Source organism: Hemiscyllium ocellatum, chromosome 10 (genome assembly GCF_020745735.1).
Source record: "Hemiscyllium ocellatum isolate sHemOce1 chromosome 10, sHemOce1.pat.X.cur, whole genome shotgun sequence".
Lineage (NCBI taxonomy): Eukaryota > Metazoa > Chordata > Chondrichthyes > Orectolobiformes > Hemiscylliidae > Hemiscyllium > Hemiscyllium ocellatum.
The window spans coordinates 114,233,380-114,253,207 of NC_083410.1; the positions used below are offsets into that span (position 1 = coordinate 114,233,380).

The following is a 19,828-nucleotide window of genomic DNA, read 5'->3' on the forward strand; positions in this document are numbered from 1 at the left end:
GCATCCATGAACACCAACTAGCCACGAAACGACACAACCAGCTATCCCTAGTAGCCATACACTCAGATGACTAACAACATGAATTCGATTGGGACAACACCACTATTATAGGGCAGGCCAAACAGAGAACAGCCAGGGAATTCCTAGAGGCATGGCACTCATCCACAAATTCCATCAACAGACACATCGACCTAGACCCTATATACTGGCCACTGCAGCGGACAGCAACTGACAACCGGAAGCGGCAGATTCAAACCACTATAAATGCCAGAGGAATCAGCACAGAAGCGCTTCACAGGAGACTCCCAAGCACTGAAGATGTCACCTGGAAAGGGGACGAAACGTTTGCAACAAAAACTCCCAGCTCGACGAACAGAATCACAACATATCCTAGATCTGGTCCTGTGTAATGAGGCAGGAATAATTAGTGCTGAAAATGTGTTGCTGGTTAAAGCACAGCAGGTTAGGCAGCATCCAAGGAATAGGAAATTCGATATTTCGGGCTGATGAAGGGCTTATGCCCGAAACGTCGAATTTCCTATTCCTTGGATGCTGCCTAACCTGCTGTGCTTTAACCAGCAACACATTTTCAGCTGTGATCTCCAGCATCTGCAGACCTCATTTTTTACAGGAATAATTAGTGACCTCATACTTAGAGATCCCCTTGGAAGGAGAGATCACAATATAGTTGAATTTCAAATACAAATGGGGAGTGTGAAGATAAAATCCAATACCAGGGTCCTATGCTTGCTCAAGGGGGACTACAATGGAATGAAGGAGGACCTGGCAAATGTAGACTGGAGGCAAAGATTTTTTGGTGAGACAGTTGATGTGCAATGGAGGACTTTCAAACCAATTTTTCAAAGCACTCATCAAAAATATATTCCAGTGAAAAGGAAGGACTGTAAAAAAAATGGGTAATCTGCCATGGGTGTCTAAGGAAATAATAAGGGAGGCTATCATATTGAATGAGAAGGCATACAAAGTGGCCAAAAACTAGAAGATTGGGAAAAGCGAGTTTTGAGAAGATTTGTAACTCAGATTGAGGTTCTCAATTTAGGTTTGCTCGCTGAGCTGGAAGGTTCGTTTCCAGATGTTTTGTCACCATATTAGGTAACATCTTCAGTGAGCATTCGATTGAAGCCCTGGTGGTGTAGCCCGCTTTCTGTTTATATGTTTGGATTTCCTTGAGTTGGTGATGTCAATCCTGTGGTGACATCATTACCTATGGTGATGTCATTTCTTGTTCTTTTTCTCAGGGGGTGGTAGATGGGATCCAAGTCAATGTGTTTGTTGATAGAGTTTTGGTGGGAATACCATGCTTCTAGGAATTCTCATGCGTGTCTCTGTTGGCTTGTCCTTGGATGGATATGTTGTCCCGGTTGAAGTGGTGTCCTTCCTCATCTGTGTGTTAGGATACTAGTGAGAGTGGGTCATATTGATTTGTGGCTAGTTGATGTTCATGTATCCTGGTGGCTAGTTTTCCGCCTGTTTGTCCAATATAGAGTTTGTTACAGTTCTTGCAAGGTATCTTGTAGATGACATTAGTTTTGCTTGTTGTCTGTTACACAAAATAACAACACTGACAACACAGAAGCATGGATAAAAAACTTATCTGACTGACCCTTAACAGACACTGAAAAAACGGTCTTAGTAAGAGGATTAAATTACAACTTCCAGAATGTGGAAAAGAAAGATTTCTTAGCAGCATTAGAAGCAACAATGAAAGACAGCCAACTTACAGAAGAAATCCAGCAAACCACCAGACAGTTAATCGTACCAACATTAAGCAGGAAAAAGGAACAAAATACATTCAATACAAAAGAAAGGAAAGCTAAAAGGAAATTGTTAGCCTACCTGCAGAAAAAGCACGCTTGACAGTCATCTTAAATCAAAGAGACTACATTGAGAAAGCAAATGCACTATTTGCAGATACCAAAACTTACCAACAAATGACCCCATACCTAGAGAACCGAATCATAGCCCTATTCAAAAGACTTCAGAAATCTGGAGAAATAAATAAGATTGACTTCCTAAAAATGTAACCAGACGGATCCAACACACCATGGATCTGTGGATTACCCAAAATTCACAAGCCAGGAGCTGCCCTCAGACCCAAAGTCTCGCTACCTGGAACATCAACTTACAGATTGGTCAAGGAGCTACACCAAAGACTAAAACACTTAGTAGGAGATTCAGGCTACTCCAACTACTCCGCCCAGGAATTCCTGAAGACCATCAAAGACACAAAGATAGAAGAGGATGAAATAATGGTCTCCTTTGACATAACAGTCTTATTCACGTCAATCAATGTCAACCTGGCTAAGAAAACACTGACTACATTATTAGAAGATTCAAAGATACATATACCAAACACCACCAACTTCATCAGCAAGGACAGTATTGTCAAGCTAGTGGACCTACACCTTACCACCCACTTCACCTTCAACAACAAAGCCTACAGACAAACAAACGGAACACCCATGGGAACTCTGATATCAAGGTTCTTAGCAGAGGCAGTAATGCAGAGACTTGAACAAATAGCTCTGCCAACTATCCAACCCAAACTTTGGGTCCGCTGTGCGGATGAGTCCTTTGTCATCACTAAACGAAACAAATTAGAGGAAACCTTCAAGACCATCAATAATACCCTTACTGGCATAAAATTCACAAAAGAGGAGGAAAACAACAACAAACTGCCATTCCTAGATGTCACAATATAGCTAACAGCCAATAGGGAACTTCAAACCTGCACCTACAGGAAAACAACACTTACGGACCAAATATTGAACTACAGAAGCAGTTATCCCAACTTCCATCAACGAAGCTGCATTAGAACATTATTTCAATGAGCCAATACACACTGTAGCACAGAGGAACTACACAGAGCAGAGGAAAATCACCTATACAGTGTATTCAAAAAGAACGGGTACCCAATGAACACAGTACGCCGATTTCTGAGGAACAAACCCAAACAGGCAGACAAAACACGTCCAGAAACCCGAGCCACTCTCCCCAACAGCAAAGACATCTCGGAAATGACTGCCAGACTACTTGGACCCCTTAGCATCACGATAGCCCACAATCCCACCAACTCACTAAAACAGCAGCTAATGAACTTGAAAGACCGTATACAGACAACAAGCAAAACTAATGTAATCAACAAAATACCGTGCAAGAACTGTAACAAGCACTACATTGGACAATCAGGCAGAAAGATGGCCACCTGGATACATGAACATCAACTAGCCTCAAAATGACATGACCCACTCTACTAGTATCCTTACATACAGATGAGGAAGGGCACCATTTCAACTGGGACAACATGTCCATCCTTGGACAAACCAATCAGAGACATACACGAGAACTCCTAGAAGTATGGCATTTCAACCTGAAACTCTTTCAACAAACACATTGTCTTGGATCCCATTTACCATCCCCTGAGAAAAAGAACAAGAAATGACATCACCATAGGTAATGATATCACAGCAGAAAATGACATCACCAACCCAAGGAAACCCAAGCATATAAATAGAAAGTGGGTTACACTACCCTTACTTCGTTCGGAGGCTCATTGAAGATGTTACCTAATTATGGTGATAAAATGTCTGGAAATGAACCTTTCATCTCAGTGTGCAAACCTACATCCAAATTGGGAAAACATTAAAGATCAACGGAAAACCACAATATGTGCTATAAGGACAAGTAAGATAGAACATTAAAAAACTAGCACAGGATATAAAGACAGATAACAAAAGTTTTTGTAAATGTATAAAATGAAAAAGATCAGCTAAAGTAAATGTTGATCCTTTAGAGGATGAGAAAAGGCATTTAGTTATGGGATATGATGAAATGGCCGAGGCATTGACCAGGTATTTTGTAACCACCTTCACGGTGGAAGACACTAATAACATGGCAGTAATTGACAAAAAGATGAAGGTAAGTGAGGACCTAGAAACAATGATTATTTTGGAAGAGGTAGTGTTGGGCAAGCTAATGGAGCTAGACAAGTCTCCTGGCCCTAATGGAATGCATCCCAGGGTACTAAAAGAGATGGCGTGAGAAATAGCAAATGTACTGGTGATAATTTTCCAAAATTTGCTGGATTCTGGGGCAGTCCCAGCAGATTGGAAAACAGCAAATATGTCACCACTGTTTTAAAAAGGGAGATAGACAAAAGATGCGTAGTTATAGTTCAGTGAGCTTAACCTTTGGGGAAGATGCTTGAGTCTATTAACAAGGAAGAAATAGCAAGGCATCTCAATAGAAATTGTCCCATTGGGCGGACGCAGTGTGGGTTCATGAAGGGCAGGTCATGCTTAACAAATCTTTGGAAATTCTATGAAGACATTATGAACAAGATGGCCAAAGGGGCCCCAGTGGATTTGATGTACCTAGATTTCCAATAGGCCTTTGACAAGGTGCCACACAAGAGGCTGCTGCATATGTTAAAGATGCATGGCGTTAATGGTAAAGTATTAGCATGGATAGAAGATTGGTTGACTACCAGGCAGCATAGAGTGGGGATAAATGAGTGCTCTTCTGTTGGCAGTCAGTGATGAGTGGTGTGCCTCAGGAATCGGTGTTGAGGCCACAATTATTGACAATTTATGCAGATGATTTGGAGTTGGGGACCACATGTGTGTTATAGTTTGCAGATGGCACTTAAGAATAGTGGCAGAGCAAAGTGTGCCGACGACAGGGAAACTTTGCGGGGGAACGTAGATACATTGAGTGAGTGGGCAAACGTCTGGCAGATAGAATCCAATGTTAATAAATGTGAAGTCATCCATTTTGGTAGGAATAACATTTAAAAGGATTATTATTTGAATGGGAAAAAGTTACAGCAGACTGCTGTGCACAGGAACCTGGGTGTCCTCGTGCAAGAATCACAGAAGGTTGGTCTGCAGGTGCAGCAGGTAATTATGAAGGCAAATGGGATTTTGTCCTTCCATTGTGAAAAGGATTGAGTTTAAAAGCAGGGAGGTTATGTTGCAGCTATACATGGTGCTGGTGAGGCCACACCTAGAGTACCGTATGCAGTTTTGTTCTCCTTCCTTGAGAACAGATGTACTGGTACTGGAGGGGGTGCAGAGGATTTTCACTAGATTGATTCTGGAGTTGAGAGGCTTAGATTATCAGGAGAGACTAAGTAGAATGGGATTATATTAATTGGAATTTTGAAGAATGAGGGGGGATCTTTATAGAAACATAAAATTATGAAGGGAATAGATAAGATAGAAGTGTAGAGAGGATGTTTCCACTGACAGGTGAAGTGAGGACAAGAAGGCATAGCCTGAAGATTAGAGGGAGCAGAATTAGGACTGAATTGAGAAGGAACTTATTCACCCTGAAGGTTGTAAATCTTTGGAATTCCATGCTGAGGGAAGTAGTTGCTGCGACTTCTGTAAACATTTTTAAAGCTAAAATAGATTTTTTTTGAACAGTAAAGGAGTTAAGGGTTACTGTGAGAGGATGGGTAATTAGAGCTGAGTCTACAACAAGATCAGCCATGATCATATTGAATGGTGGAGCAGGCTTGAAGGGCCACATAGCCTAGTTCTGCTCCTAGTTCTTATGTCCTTATGTTATATGCATCTCTAATTTCAGCATTTATGGCATGCCCAACATCAGCACTACAGTTTGCTGCTGTATAAACAATGCTCTTCATAAATAATTTTTGCTGCTCCTTGCTTTATTTTAGTCCAACCCACATTGACTTTACGTCTTGACCCTTCAAGCTAAGATCCTGTCTTGGTAATGTACTGATCTTGTCCCTGATGAGGATTGATGCTCCACCTTTTTTTCCTTTTTGTCTCTTCTTCCTAAATTCAGCACATCTTCAGATATTCTTGGTCACCTTGTAGCCATGTTTCTGTAATGGAGAATAAATCACACCCATTTGCTTCGATTTTTGTATTCAAATCACTGACCTTAGTTTAGAATGCTCTGCATTTTCAAATAGAGCGCCTTTAATTCAGCCTTTATTTGTGTTATTCTCCATTATGATTCTATTTGGTGCATGTCATTCCTTTGTGTCTTATTTTTTGTATTACTCTTATACTTTCATTAATTTTGCTTCTGTTGAATCTGAGGTCCCTCTTGGGTTCAGTACTTCTTTTCCAATATGAGACTAATCATGAGACTACACTTTAGACATGTTGCTTTTCAATCTCCTTCCTAGTTTACTGAAAACTGCTTTTATTCCCCCTTCCCGTATCGTAAGGTCAGAAGTAGGGATGTTAACTAATGATTGCACAATAATTGGCACCATTCAGAACTCCTCAAATACTGAAGCAGACATATGCAACAAGGCCTGAATAACATTCACAGTTTGGCTGATAAATAGCAAGTAACATTCGTGCAACGCAAGTGCCATGCAATGACCATTTCCAACAAGAGACAATTTGACCACCTACCTTGACATTCTATGCCATTGCCATTGTTGGATCGCTTGCTCCACCATTGATCAGAATCTCCACCATTGATCAGAATCAGCCATACAAATGCTGTGGTTACCTGAGCAGGTTGGAGGCTGGACATTCTGCAGTGAGTAAATCATCATCTCTCTCCCCAAAGATCATTTATAAGGCACAAGTCAGGAGTGTGATGGAATACTCCTCACTCGTCTGGATGAGTGTAGCTCAAGAAGCTTGACACCATCCAGGACAAAGCTATCCACTTGATTGACAACAAAATCATTACCTTCAGCAGCATTCAGACTCTTCACCACCGAAGCACAGCCTCTGTAATGTATACCATCTATGAGATAGTCTAAATTTGACTTGGAAGTATATTGCCATTCTTTAATTGTTGCTGCGTCAAACTTTTGGACCACCCTTCCACTTAGCATCAGGGGTGTTCCTACACCAATCTGTCTGCAATGTTTATGGAAATCAGTTCACCAGCACCTTTTGTGGAGAGTTCAGGATAGGTTTTAAATGCTGGCCTTCCTGTGATGCCTACATCTATGAGCAAATAAAAATTAAAGAAAAGTGGGACATGATACTATGAACTTCAGAATTTCTTTCATAATTTTTTTTAGCATAATGGTCAGATGTTATAGAAAATTCTCCGTTGTATCTCAAAGCTTTCAGATCTTTGGAAAACTAGCCTCTCTAGATTATATCTATGCATATTTAATTCAAATATGGTAATCTTTCATGCAATCATAGTGAAGTGTTATTGTAAACTTGTCTCATAGTGAATACCATGTACTGTTACCATCTTAAATACTTTTCTCAAATCAAAGCATGATTTCCTATTACTTTCTGCATTATGATGGATAAAAGCACAACATAATTTTCACATTGGTTTTCTGAATTGTTTTGTAACATCTTCCTTTGTAGGATTATCAAAAACAAATGGAAGGCTTTGATCAAAATGTTGCACACATAAGCACCTGGCTGTATCAAACGGAAATTCTGTTAGATGAGATTGATAAGAAACCAGACTGTGAAAGAGAAGAAATACTTAAGGTGACAACATAATAAAGTTGGCAGATTTCTGTATTGGGGGAGATTTGCATCTTTAAGTGTTTCCCCAAGATATGTTCTTGCAGACAAATATTGTTTGGTCGTGTATTTCTTCCCTACCCTATCATCTTGGTGTAAATTCTTTTTGTGTTGCAGATGTTTTTTTAAGCATTGGAAAAATAACCTCCAATGAGATAACATTTTATGGATTTCTGATTCTCTTGGATAGAGAAAGTGTTGCCAGTCATGGGCCATGTGAAAGGGAGAGGTGGTGGCCTTGTGATAATGTTATTAGACTAGTAATTGAGAACCCTAGGCTAGTGTTCTTGAATATGGGTTCGAATCTCACTATGGCAGATGGTGAAATTTCATTTCAATAAGGAAGAAATCTGGAATTTAAAGCTCGCTTAATGGTAACCATGTAGCAGCTGTCCTAAAGATCTATCAGGTTCACAAATGTTCTTCCTTTCAGGAAATAAGATCCGGAATAGAAGTAGGTCATTTGGCCCATCAAGTCTACTCCACCATTCAGTCTCAGAAGTAACACAACGGGTTTATTAAAATCACAAGCTTTCAGAGTACAGCTCTATCATCAGGTAAAGAAGCAGTGCTCCAAAAGCTTGTGATTTTAATAAACCTATTGGGACTATTACCTGGTGTTGTGTGACTTTTGACTTTGTACACCCTAGTCCAACACTGGCATCTCCACATCGTGGCCACCATTCAGTGACATGACTAATCTGACAAAGCTTAACTTCACTTTTGTGCCTTTCTCCATAATGCTCGGTCCCCTCACTGATTAAAAATCTGTATATCTCGGTCATGAGTATTCTTAATGACCCAGTCTCAACAGCCATCTGCAGTAATGAATTCTGAAGATTCACTACCCTCTGAGAGAAGCAATTCCTCCACACTTATGTTTTACCTGCTTCTGTCTTAAGGGTGAATCCTTCCTCTGAGATGATGCCCTCTGGTCCTAGACTCTCCCATAAGCGGAAACAGCCTTTCTGCATCAACATTATCAAGTACTCTAAGAATCTTGTATGTTTCATAGAACATAGAACTATACAATGCAGGAACATGTCCTTTGGTCCACGATGTTGTTCCAAACATGACTCCAAATTAAACTAATCCCTTCTGCTGTCCCTAGTTCATATTGTTCCATTCCTTGCATATTTGTATGCTTATCTAAAAGCCTCTTAATTGTCCCAAACACATCTGCCTCCACCACCACTTATGGCAGTGTGCTCCATACTCCGATTACTCTCTGTGTACCAAAAATTGACCTTGCATCTCATTTGAACACCTCCCTCACTACCCAGCACCACCACCATCACCATAAATGCATGCCGCCTAGATTGAGACATTTTGTCTGGGAGAAAGATTCTGGCCATCAACCCTACCTATGCATCTCATAATTTTGCAGACTTCCATGAAGTCTCCCCTCAGCCTCCATCGCTCCAGAGAAAACACCTGAGTTTTTCTAGCCTCTCCTTTTTGTTTATACCCTGTATGCCAGGCATCATCCTAGTATTCCTCTTCTGCACGCTTTCCAAAGCCTCCACATCCTTCCTGTAATGTGGTGCCCAGAACTGAGCACAGTACTCCAAGTGTGGCCTAACCAAAGTCTTATAAAGCTGCAACATGACATCCTGACTCTTGTATTCCGTTCCCAAACCAATAAAGGCAAGCATGTTATATACCTTCTCCTCCATCCTATCAACTTGCGTGGCCACTTCCAGGGAACCCCAAGGGTTTTAATAAGGTCACTTCCATTCTTCTGTATTCTAATGACTGCAGGCCCAACCTAATCAACTGCTCCTCATAAGACAATCACTCCATAACCAGGATCAACCTAGTGAACCTTCTCTTGATTGTCTCCATTGCCAGTATTCCTCCTTTCAGAAACGGTACCAAAATTGCTGACCATATTCGAGATGTGGCCTAATTAGTGACTTATACTTCTAGCAAGACTTCCCCATTTTTATGTTTTTGGATTAAAGACCAATATTCTATGGGCTTCCCTGTTATCCCCTGAACGTGGAACTGATCTTTTTGTCATTCATACAGTACGACCCTCCAATCCTTTTCTGCTGCAGCTTTCTTCAGTCTTCCACAACTCATAGAACATTACTGTGTAGTACAGGCCCTAGGGCCCTCGATGTTGCGCCAAACTGTGGATTCAGGCTGAAGCCCATCTACCTACATTATTCCATTCTCGTCCATATGCCTATCCAATGACCATTTAAATGCTCTTAAAATTGTCGAGTTTGCTACTGTTGCAGGTGGTGCGTTCCAAACTCCTAGAACACTCTGAGTAAAGAAACTACCTCTGACATCTGTCCTATATCTATCACCACTCAATTTAAAGCAATGTCCCCTTGTGCTAGCCATCGCCATCTGAGGAAAAAGGCTCTCACTGTCCAACCTATCTAACCCTCTGATTATCTTATATGTCTCAATTAAGTCACCTCTCAACTTTATTCTCTCTAAAATAAACAACATCAAGTCCCTCAGCCTTTCCTCATAAGACCTTGCCTCCATACCAGGCAACATCCTAGTGAATCTCCTCTGAACCCTTTCCAACGCTTCCACAACCTTCAATAATGCAGTGACCAGAACTGTGTGCAATACTCCAGATGGAGCCACACAAGAGAATTGTACAACTGCAGCATGATCTCATGGTTCCAAAATTCAATCCCTCTACCAACAAAAACCAAAACACTGTATACCTTATCAACCTGGGTGTCAACTTTCAAGGTTGTATGTACCTGGACACCGAGATCTCTCTGTTCATCTGCACTACCAAGAATCTTACTATAAGCCCAGTACTCTGTATTCCTGTTACTTCTTCCAAAGTGAATCACATCTCACTTTTCCACATTAAACTCCATTTGCCACGTCTCATCCCAGTTCTGCAGCTTATCTGTGTCCCTCTGTAATCTGCAACATCCTTTGTCACAATTCAGCTCTTCTGTTTTTCCTACCAAAATACTTGACCTGATGTTTTCCCACAATATAAATATTTGCTGTAGTGGTTCTGTTCGCCGAGCTGGAAGTTTTTGTTGCAAATGTTTCGTCCCCTGGCTAGGAGACATCATCAGTGCTGTGGAGCCTCCTGCGAAGCGCTTCTTTGATGTTTCTTCCGGCATTTATAGTGGTCTGTGTAGAAACCGGAGTTGTTCATATGTTGCGCTTAGGCGGTTAGCGCAGGATTCCCATTTCCTGGCTTTTCTCAGCGTCTCTCACCCGTAAGTGTTCAAAGTTTGTGCGAAGATTTGTAGCTCGGGTGCTTGTTGTAGTGGTTCTGTTCGCCGAGCTGGAAGTTTTTGTTGCAAACGTTTCGTCCCCTGGCTAGGAGACATCATCAGTGCTGTGGAGCCTCCTGCGAAGCGCTTCTTTGATGTTCCTTCCGGCATTTATAGTGGTCTGACCACTATAAATGCCGGAAGGAACATCAAAGAAGCGCTTCGCAGGAGGCTCCACAGCACTGATGATGTCTCCTAGCCAGGGGACGAAACGTTTGCAAAAAAAACTTCCAGCTCGGCGAACAGAACCACTACAACAAGCACCCGAGCTACAAATCTTCACACAAACTTTGAACACTTACGGGCAAGAGACGCTGAGACAAGCCAGGAAATGGGAATCCTGCGCTAACCGCCTAAGCGCAACATATGAACAACTCCGGTTTCTACACAGACCACTATAAATGCCGGAAGGAACATCAAAGAAGCGCTTCGCAGGAGGCTCCACAGCACTGATGATGTCTCCTAGCCAGGGGATGAAACGTTTGCAACAAAAACTTCCAGCTCGGCGAACAGAACCACTACAACAAGCACCCGAGCTACAAATCTTCGCACAAACTTTGAATAAGTATTTGCCTGCTGAAGCTGACAATATTCTGTAAACTTTTTGTGTCATCCTCACTATTTGCCTTCTCACCTATTCCTGTGTCATCCACTCATTTGGCGATAATGCATTCATTTTCCTCAACCAAGTCATTAATGTATCTCCCTGTCTAACTACCTTTTGGAATCTATGGACTTCACTTCAAGGTCCCTCCACATTTCTCAGTATAAACCAATTATTTTGTATTCTTGATAAATTACATGATAATTATGCAGACTAAACTCCATTTGCTATTGTTCTGATCACCCCGATCAAGTATAGAACCATTTTTTATATATTGTGCCAAACTCTTAATTGTACTGTCTACATTAAGTCCGAAACATCAGTATATACCATAAGCAAGTGGCCTACTCTTAAGCTTTGTGGAACCAGATAGGAAGCAGCCTTCCAGTCATAGTCATTCCCATTATATTATTATCCTTTGCTTTCTGCTTCTAAACCAGTTTTGGATCCAACTAGTCTCTTTGCCTTGGATCCCATGTGGACTTCTTTGTGATTATTTTGCCAAATGGGGTCTTGTTGAAAATCTTGCCATAAAACCGCATCAAATCCACTACCCATTCGCTGGCTTACAATCTTACCTTGAGCAACCATGTTCTCTGTAAATGAAGATTTATCCAACCCTAATTTATTTCTCATAGTTTTCCCTCCAGCAAGAATAATTTTCTATTTCTTTTTTAGATTTTTTCAAACAATCTAATGTTAGCTGTCCTCCAGTTTTCACACCAGTAGCCGAGAGGATCAGGGAGTAATGGTCCAGTTTTTTTTCTGCTTGATGGTAATGCTCAGGACATTGGTGACGGGGTGTTGGTGACAGTACTGTTGAACTTCAAGAGGAGATTTTAATATTCTCCTGTTCAAAACAGTCATTGCCTGGCACATATGTGCTGAAAATATTACTTGTTATTTACAAATTGGAGTCTGAAAGTTCTCCTAGTCATGAAGTATATGGCTGGGGAACTGATTCAGTTCCTGAGGAATTGAAAATGATATTCATCACTGTGTAACCACTAGTGCCCATCCCAAATTCTGACCCTATATTGAAGGGAAGATCACTGATGAAGCAACTGACGATGGTTAGGCCTACATCACTATGATGAGGAAATCCTCCAGAAAAGTCAGAGATTGAAATGATCAATTCTCAAATGGGAATTTTCATTTCTGCTTGGGACAACTTCCACCCTGATTATCAATGTGTTAAATTTGGTTGGGCTTCTTGATACCATAATTGAATAAATGTCATCTTAATGTTAATTTAGCCCCTGTAACCTCTCCACGTTAGTGGAAAAGAGACATACTTACATAAACCTCCTACATATTTCTATAAATCTAAATAAACCTAAGAGTGGAGTGTTATGACCAGAAAAGTTGAACTCCATTCATTCATCCAGCTTAAGGTTGCTGAGTTCCTAGTGTGACTATTTGTCGTCTTAAAATGTGTAGTACACATGCTTGCAATGTCTTCATGAAGAAGTTAGTAATCCAACTTATGGAATACACTCGGTTTAATATAACTGAACAAATGTCTTAGTATTCCTCACCTTTGCAGTAATTGCTGAATATGTAAACAGATGAATTAGGAATGGAATGCTTAATACCCTCTGTGAACTTTGTCGAGTGGGTTCTATCAATCTGCACAGGCACTCTTCAAAATTTAGATCATTGTAACTGTTGAAATTGTTTTGCAGCGTTTTCAATTTGAACTGGATGGAATCAGTTTGCAAGTTGATGATATACGTGACCAAGCTGTTTCCCTCATGAAAAATAATGGTACCATGTGCCGCGAAGTGGTGGAGCCAAAGCTAATTGAACTGAATCGCAATGTTGAGAGAGTTTCTCAGCACATCAAATCTGCAAAAGTGAGTGGTTATAAAAGCACATTTTTCTGGCTGTCAATAATCTACAGAAGTTCAGCAATTGAGACAAATTTATTTCTCTTGATGCTTTGAAATGTCAAATCTAGCTGTTCTTAAGGCTGTGCTTAATGTCTGTTCATCAGATGAGATTAAATTTTTAGTTTAAATGTTTTTATTTGGAGTACCAACCATTTGATATGATTATTGCAGAGGGCACTTATTGCCATGAAAAATAATTTGTGCCATTCTCTTCAAAACACAAATTTTCTGCCTTGACCAAAAGTTACAAACTGAAAGCTTGAGTCCAATCAATTTTAAAAAAACACTCCAGTGAATGTTCTAGACTTCACAGGAAGCTGTGACCTCAGAAAACATATCTGACTAATACTGCTGGAATATCTCTTTTTGACAAGTCAGTTCTGTTCAGAAAACCCAGAATGTTTGGTCGAGTTGTGTAACTTCAGATGGCAGTGTGACCAAAGTGACTTCAGCATCTTGTTCCCTAATTAAATTTCCTTTGATAATCATTAATCCTATACTATTTGCCAGCTGTAGCTACGTCTCAGAATTATTGAGCATGCACCTTGTTCTGAATTGAACCATATTTCAGAGCTTTTACCTCCCCCCAGATTGTATACTGGGACAGAAATAGTCTTGAGAAAATTTGGGCTGTTTTGTCCCCTTGGGATCTGAATGAATTTGGACGTGCTTGTTGGTACTCAACCGTTAACAGACTTTTTGGCATTAAAACAGTTATAAATATCTGTTGTGAGGAGACTTGTGTATTATAAGAAAGACAGACTTGAATTCATGTTGTGCTTTCTAAATTTGTTAATTAACTTATTCAGACATGTAATGACGCACCTTCAGAACAGACGGAATTTGAACCCAGACCTCCCGGCCCATTTAGTACGTTTTATGACTAGGAGACATCCCAAAATAACTTCCATCCAATTAAACTGTTATGATCCCAGAGTGAACTTTGTGAATGTTTAAAGAGGAATTAAAATATTCAATCCTCAAGGTTCCACAGTTTCATAAACAAATGACTATTACTACACCACAATTACTTCAAACGAATACTCTAAATAAATACTGACTTAAGTACTTATTTGCATTATACTTTGAAAACACATTAAACACAGCTATAGACATTTTAGCCTAAAATGCTCAACTGAACATTCTGTTTTATGCTGACTTGTCTCAGAAATTCTTGGATGTCCTTTTCAGGTTAGAATCCTAGAGTTATACGCTGAGAAGAGGCCCTTTGAGTCTGTATCAGCCCATCTATACTAATCCCACTTTCTTGGATTTCACATCAAGCTTGTTCTGCAACTGCCTTGTAAAGACTTGGACTTATCAACTCAAACCTGACTTCACTCAATTCCTGTGCACTTGCTTAACATGAAACTAAAAACATTTTGATTTCTAATAGCTCTACTCGGCTCTTCCTCATGTTTACAGTTGTTGGCAAATACTTTCCTCTGCCTGCTGAACTCAGTGCTTACACCTGATAGCTTGTTGTGGTTCTGTTCGCCGAGCTGGAAGTTTTTGCTGCAAACGTTTCGTTCCCTGGCTAGGGAACATCATCAGTGCTATTGGAGCCTCCTGTGAAGCGCTGCTTTGATGTTTCTTCCGGTATTTATAGTGGTTTGTTCTTGCCGCTTCCGGGTGTCAGTTTCAGCTGTAGTAGTTTGTATGTGGGGTCCAGGTCGATGTGTCTGTTGATGGATGTTCTTGCCGCTTCCGGGTGTCAGTTTCAGCTGTAGTGGTTTGTATATGGGGTCCGGGTCCATGTGTCTGTTAATGGAGTTTGTGGATGAATGCCATGCCTCTAGGAATTCCCTGGCTGTTCTCTGTCTGGCTTGTCCTATGATGGTAGTGTTTTCCCAGTCAAATTCATGTTCCTGGTTGTCTGAGTGTATGGCTACTAGGGATAGCTGGTCGTGTCGTTTCGTGGCTAGCTGATGTTCATGGATGCGGATTGTTAGCTGTCTTCCTGTTTGTCCTATATCAGGTCCTTTAAACCTGATAGCTTGTTTGCTTCTAGCTCTGACCTAGTGCTCTTCTGCCAAAATCCCACTGACAACTTCACAGAACTCTAACAAATGCTCCACCCTATATTATTTATCTCTATGGTAATAAAACCTAGTTGAAATGTCTGATAGACATTTAAATTAATTTAGCTTTTAGCTTCAAAACTAAATTTCTTTATTCATGAACCCTAATAAATGATCCACCAAAAAAACTGTGTTTACAAATGCAGTTTTGCCTTCTTTGATTTGAGCTGCAAATGTGTTGCTGGTCAAAGCACAGCAGGTTAGGCAGCATCTCAGGAATAGAGAATTCGACGTTTCGAGCATAAGCCCTTCATCAGGAATAAGAGAGAGAGAGCCAAGCCGGCTGAGATAAAAGGTAGGGAGGAGGGACTAGGGGGAGGGGCGATGGAGGTGGGATAGGTGGAAGGAGGTCAAGGTGAGGGTGATAGGCCGGAGTGGGGTGGGGGCGGAGAGGTCAGGAAGAGGATTGCAGGTTAGGAGGGCGGTGCTGAGTTGAGGGAACCGACTGAGACAAGGTGGGGGGAGGGGAAATGAGGAAGCTGGAGAAATCTGAATTCATACCTTGTGGTTGGAGGGTTCCCAGGCGGAAGATGAGGCGCTCCTCCTCCAGCCGTCGTGTAGTTGTGTTCTGCCGGTGGAGGAGTCCAAGGACCTGCATGTCCTCGGTGGAGTGGGAGGGGGAGTTAAAGTGTTGAGCCACGGGGTGATTGGGTTGGTTGGTTCGGGCGGCCCAGAGGTGTTCTCTGAAGCGTTCCGCAAGTAAGCGGCCTGTCTCACCAATATAGAGGAGGCCACATCGGGTGCAGCGGATGCAATAGATGATGTGTGTGGAGGTACAGGTGAACTTGTGGCGGATATGGAAGGATCCCTTGGGGCCTTGGAGGGAAGTGAGTGTGGAGGTGTGGGCGCAAGTTTTACATTTCCTGCGTTTGCAGGGGAAGGTGCCGGGGGTGGAGGTTGGGTTGGTGGGGGGTGTGGATCTGACAAGGGAGTCACGAAGGGAGTGGTCCTTGCGGAACGCTGATAGGGGAGGGGAGGGAAATATATCCTTGGTGGTGGGGTCCGTTTGGAGGTGGCGGAAATGGCGGCGGATAATACGTTGTATGCGCAGGTTGGTGGGGTGGTAGGTGAGAACCAGTGGGGTTCTGTCTTGGTGGCGGTTGGAGGAGCGGGGCTCAAGGGCGGAGGAGCGGGAAGTGGAGGAGATGCGGTGGAGGGCATCGTCGATCACGTCTGGGGGGAATCTGCGGTCCTTGAAGAAGGAGGCCATCTGGGTTGTGCGGTGTTGGAATTGGTCCTCCTGGGAGCAGATGCGGCGGAGACGAAGGAATTGGGAATATGGGATGGCGTTTTTACAGGGGGCAGGGTGGGAGGAGGTGTAGTCCAGGTAGCTGTGGGAGTCAGTCGGTTTATAATAGATGTCTGTGTTGAGTCGGTCGCCCGAGATAGAAATGGAAAGGTCTAGGAAGGGGAGGGAGGAGTCTGAGACAGTCCAGGTGAATTTCAGGTCGGGATGGAAGGTGTTAGTAAAGTTGATGAACTGTTCAACCTCCTCGTGGGAGCACGAGGCAGCGCCGATACAGTCATCGATGTAGCGGAGGAAAAGGTGGGGGGTGGTGCCAGTGTAGTTGCGGAAGATGGACTGTTCCACATATCCTACGAAGAGGCAGGCATAGCTGGGGCCCATGCGGGTGCCCATGGCAACTCCTTTAGTTTGGAGGAAGTGGGAGGATTGAAAAGAGAAGTTATTCAGGGTGAGGACCAGTTCAGTCAGTCGAAGGAGGGTGTCAGTGGAAGGGTACTGGTTAGTGCGGCGGGAAAGGAAGAAGCGGAGGGCTTTGAGTCCTTCGTGATGGGGGATGGAGGTGTACAGGGACTGGATGTCCATAGTGAAAATAAGGCGTTGGGGACCGGGGAAGCGAAAATCCTGGAGGAGGTGGAGGGCGTGGGTGGTGTCCCGAACGTAGGTGGGGAGTTCTTGGACTAAAGGGGACAGGACCGTGTCGAGGTATTGGGAGATGAGTTCGGTGGGGCAGGAGCAGGCTGAGACAATGGGTCGGCCGGGGCAGGCAGGTTTGTGGATTTTGGGCAGGAGGTAGAAACGGGCGGTGCGGGGTTGTGGGACTATGAGGTTGGAGGCGGTGGATGGGAGATCCCCTGAGGTGATGAGGTCCTGGATGGTCTGGGAGATGATGGTTTGGTGGTGGGAGGTGGGGTCGTGGTCAAGGGGGCGATAAGAGGAGGCGTCCGCGAGCTGGCGTTTGGCTTCAGCGGTGTACAGGTCAGTGCGCCAAACTACCACCGCGCCTCCCTTGTCTGCGGGTTTGATGGTGAGGTTGGGATTGGAGCGGAGGGAGTGGAAGGCTGCACGTTCTGAGGGTGAGAGGTTGGAGTGGGTGAGAGGGGTGGACAGGTTGAGTCGGTTGATGTCACGGCGGCAGTTGGCTATAAAGAGGTCGAGGGCGGGTAGGAGGCCTGCACGGGGTGTCCAGGTGGATGGGGTGTGTTGGAGGCGGGAGAAGGGGTCGTCAGAGGGTGGGCGGGAGTCTTGGTTGTGAAAGTAGGCACGGAGGCGAAGGCGGCGGAAGAATTGTTCAATATCTCGCCGCGTGTTGAACTCATTAATCCGAGGGCGTAGGGGAACGAAGGTGAGGCCCCTGCTGAGGACTGATCTTTCATCCTCAGAGAGGGGGAGATCTGGAGGGATGGTGAAAATCCGGCAAGGCTGGGAGCTAGGACCTGGTGTGGGACTGGAGCTGGAGCTGGAGCTGGGGGCGGGGTTAGGGGCGGGGACAGAGATCGAAGTAGGGGCGGAGTTAGACGTGGTGACGTTGCTCGACGTGGGGGCGGGGTCATGCGTCGTGACGGAAATAAGCGTGGGGGCGGGGTTACGTGAAGCGACGGGAGATGGCGTGGGGGCGGGGTTATGGGCGGGGTTATGCGTAGTGACGAAAGACGGCGTGGGGGCGGGGAAACCTGAGGATTTGTGCTCCTGCAGGTTAGTGATGTCAGTGGGGGCGGAAGTGGCTGCGTCGACGGCAACCGGAGGGGCGGAAATGGTTTACTTCTTTGATTTGAGACTGCCAGATTTATGACATTTACGAGTTTGCACCATGCATGTTAGGCAATGATCTGATTAAGATGGTCAATGTTCTGAAGTGTAATTGTGATGTGCTGTATTTCTGCATCAGGGTTGCAAAGAGAGCAAATGGTTAGGGGCCCTATTTTACAAGATTGCTGATTACAGCATATGAATCTCAATGTGTATATTCATCAGTGAAGTCTGTAATTACAAAACCTCAAATAAAACATTTGTTATATGTGGTTCTGTAATTTGAAAGTGCTCGTACAACACTTCAGACTGTTAATAGATATGCTAACCATTAGTTTAAAGTAATCAATCAATTTTGTAACATAGCTGATTAACACTTGCTAGAAGTGACATATGTTGATGCATAGTGACCCATTCTTTGTAAATGGAAGGAATATAGTCAAACGTTGTGCCTTTTTCTAAATGATCGGCAAACTCAGGAGCCTATAGTTCCTCATCTCTTTCTCCATGGCAATACCTCGGCCAATCAGAGGTGACTTAGAGAGTAAAAGCAGAGAAGTGATGTTACACCTCTACAAATCATTGGTCAGATCATATTTGAAGTATTGTGATCTGTTCTGGACACTTCATTTAAGAAAGGATGTTAAAGCCCTGATGAGAGTTCAGAAGAGATTTACCTGAAGGTATCAGGAATGAAGGGTTTGAGATGCAAAGAAATGTTGGAGAGATTGTGTTTATTCTCCTTGGAGCAGAGATGATTCAGAGATGTTCTTATTGAGGCATTCAAAATTATGAACAATTTTGACAGGGTAAAGAATAATCTTCTGTTTATATTAGTTGGTATGTCAGTAACTAAGGATCACAATTTCAATATTGTCAGCAAGATAGAGGTGGCATGGTGGCTCAGTGGTTAGCACTGTTGCCTTACTGCAACAGGGACCGTGTTTGATTCCGCTCTTGTGTGATTGTGTGGAGTTTGCATGTCCTCCCTGTGTCTGCGTGGGTTTCCACTGGTTGCTTTGGTTTCCTCCCACAGTCCAGCGATATGCAGGTTAGAATTGGCCATGCTAAATTGCTCACAGTGTTCAGGGATGTGTATGTTAGATGAATTAGCTATGGGAAATATAGGATATAGGGATAGGAGTGGGTCTGGGTGGGATGCTGTTCAGAAGACTGGCCTGCGCTTGCACTGTAGGGATTCTATGATTCTAAGAGAACTAGGAGTGAGGTGAGGAGAAACTTTTTTTTACTCAAGAGTTGTTAGGGTTTAGAATATGCTGCCTGAGATGGTGGTAGAGGTGGATTCCATACAACATTTCAAAAGAGACCTGGATATGGTTTGAAAATGAAGTAGGGGGCTAGCTGGGTAGCTCTTTCTGGAGCTACAGGCATGATGGGTTGAATGGCTGACTGTACTGTAAAATTCTGTGACTTGCCAATCAATCTGTACCCTTTTCTGCTGTGGTATAAATGGTT

At 43.1% G+C, this 19,828-nt stretch overlaps 1 protein-coding gene across 11 annotated transcripts in view; it reads left to right on the forward strand.

Annotated features, from left to right (window-relative positions):
- LOC132819922 (utrophin-like) overlaps positions 1 to 19,828 on the forward strand; it is a 751,240-nt gene that overhangs the window by 329,775 nt on the left and 401,637 nt on the right. For all 11 annotated transcript variants that reach the window (XM_060831897.1, XM_060831902.1, XM_060831903.1 and 8 more), the window contains 2 exons: positions 7,350 to 7,478; positions 13,073 to 13,243. In XM_060831897.1, the coding sequence (XP_060687880.1) occupies positions 7,350 to 7,478; positions 13,073 to 13,243 (300 nt within the window). The remainder of the gene's footprint in view (positions 1 to 7,349; positions 7,479 to 13,072; positions 13,244 to 19,828) is intronic.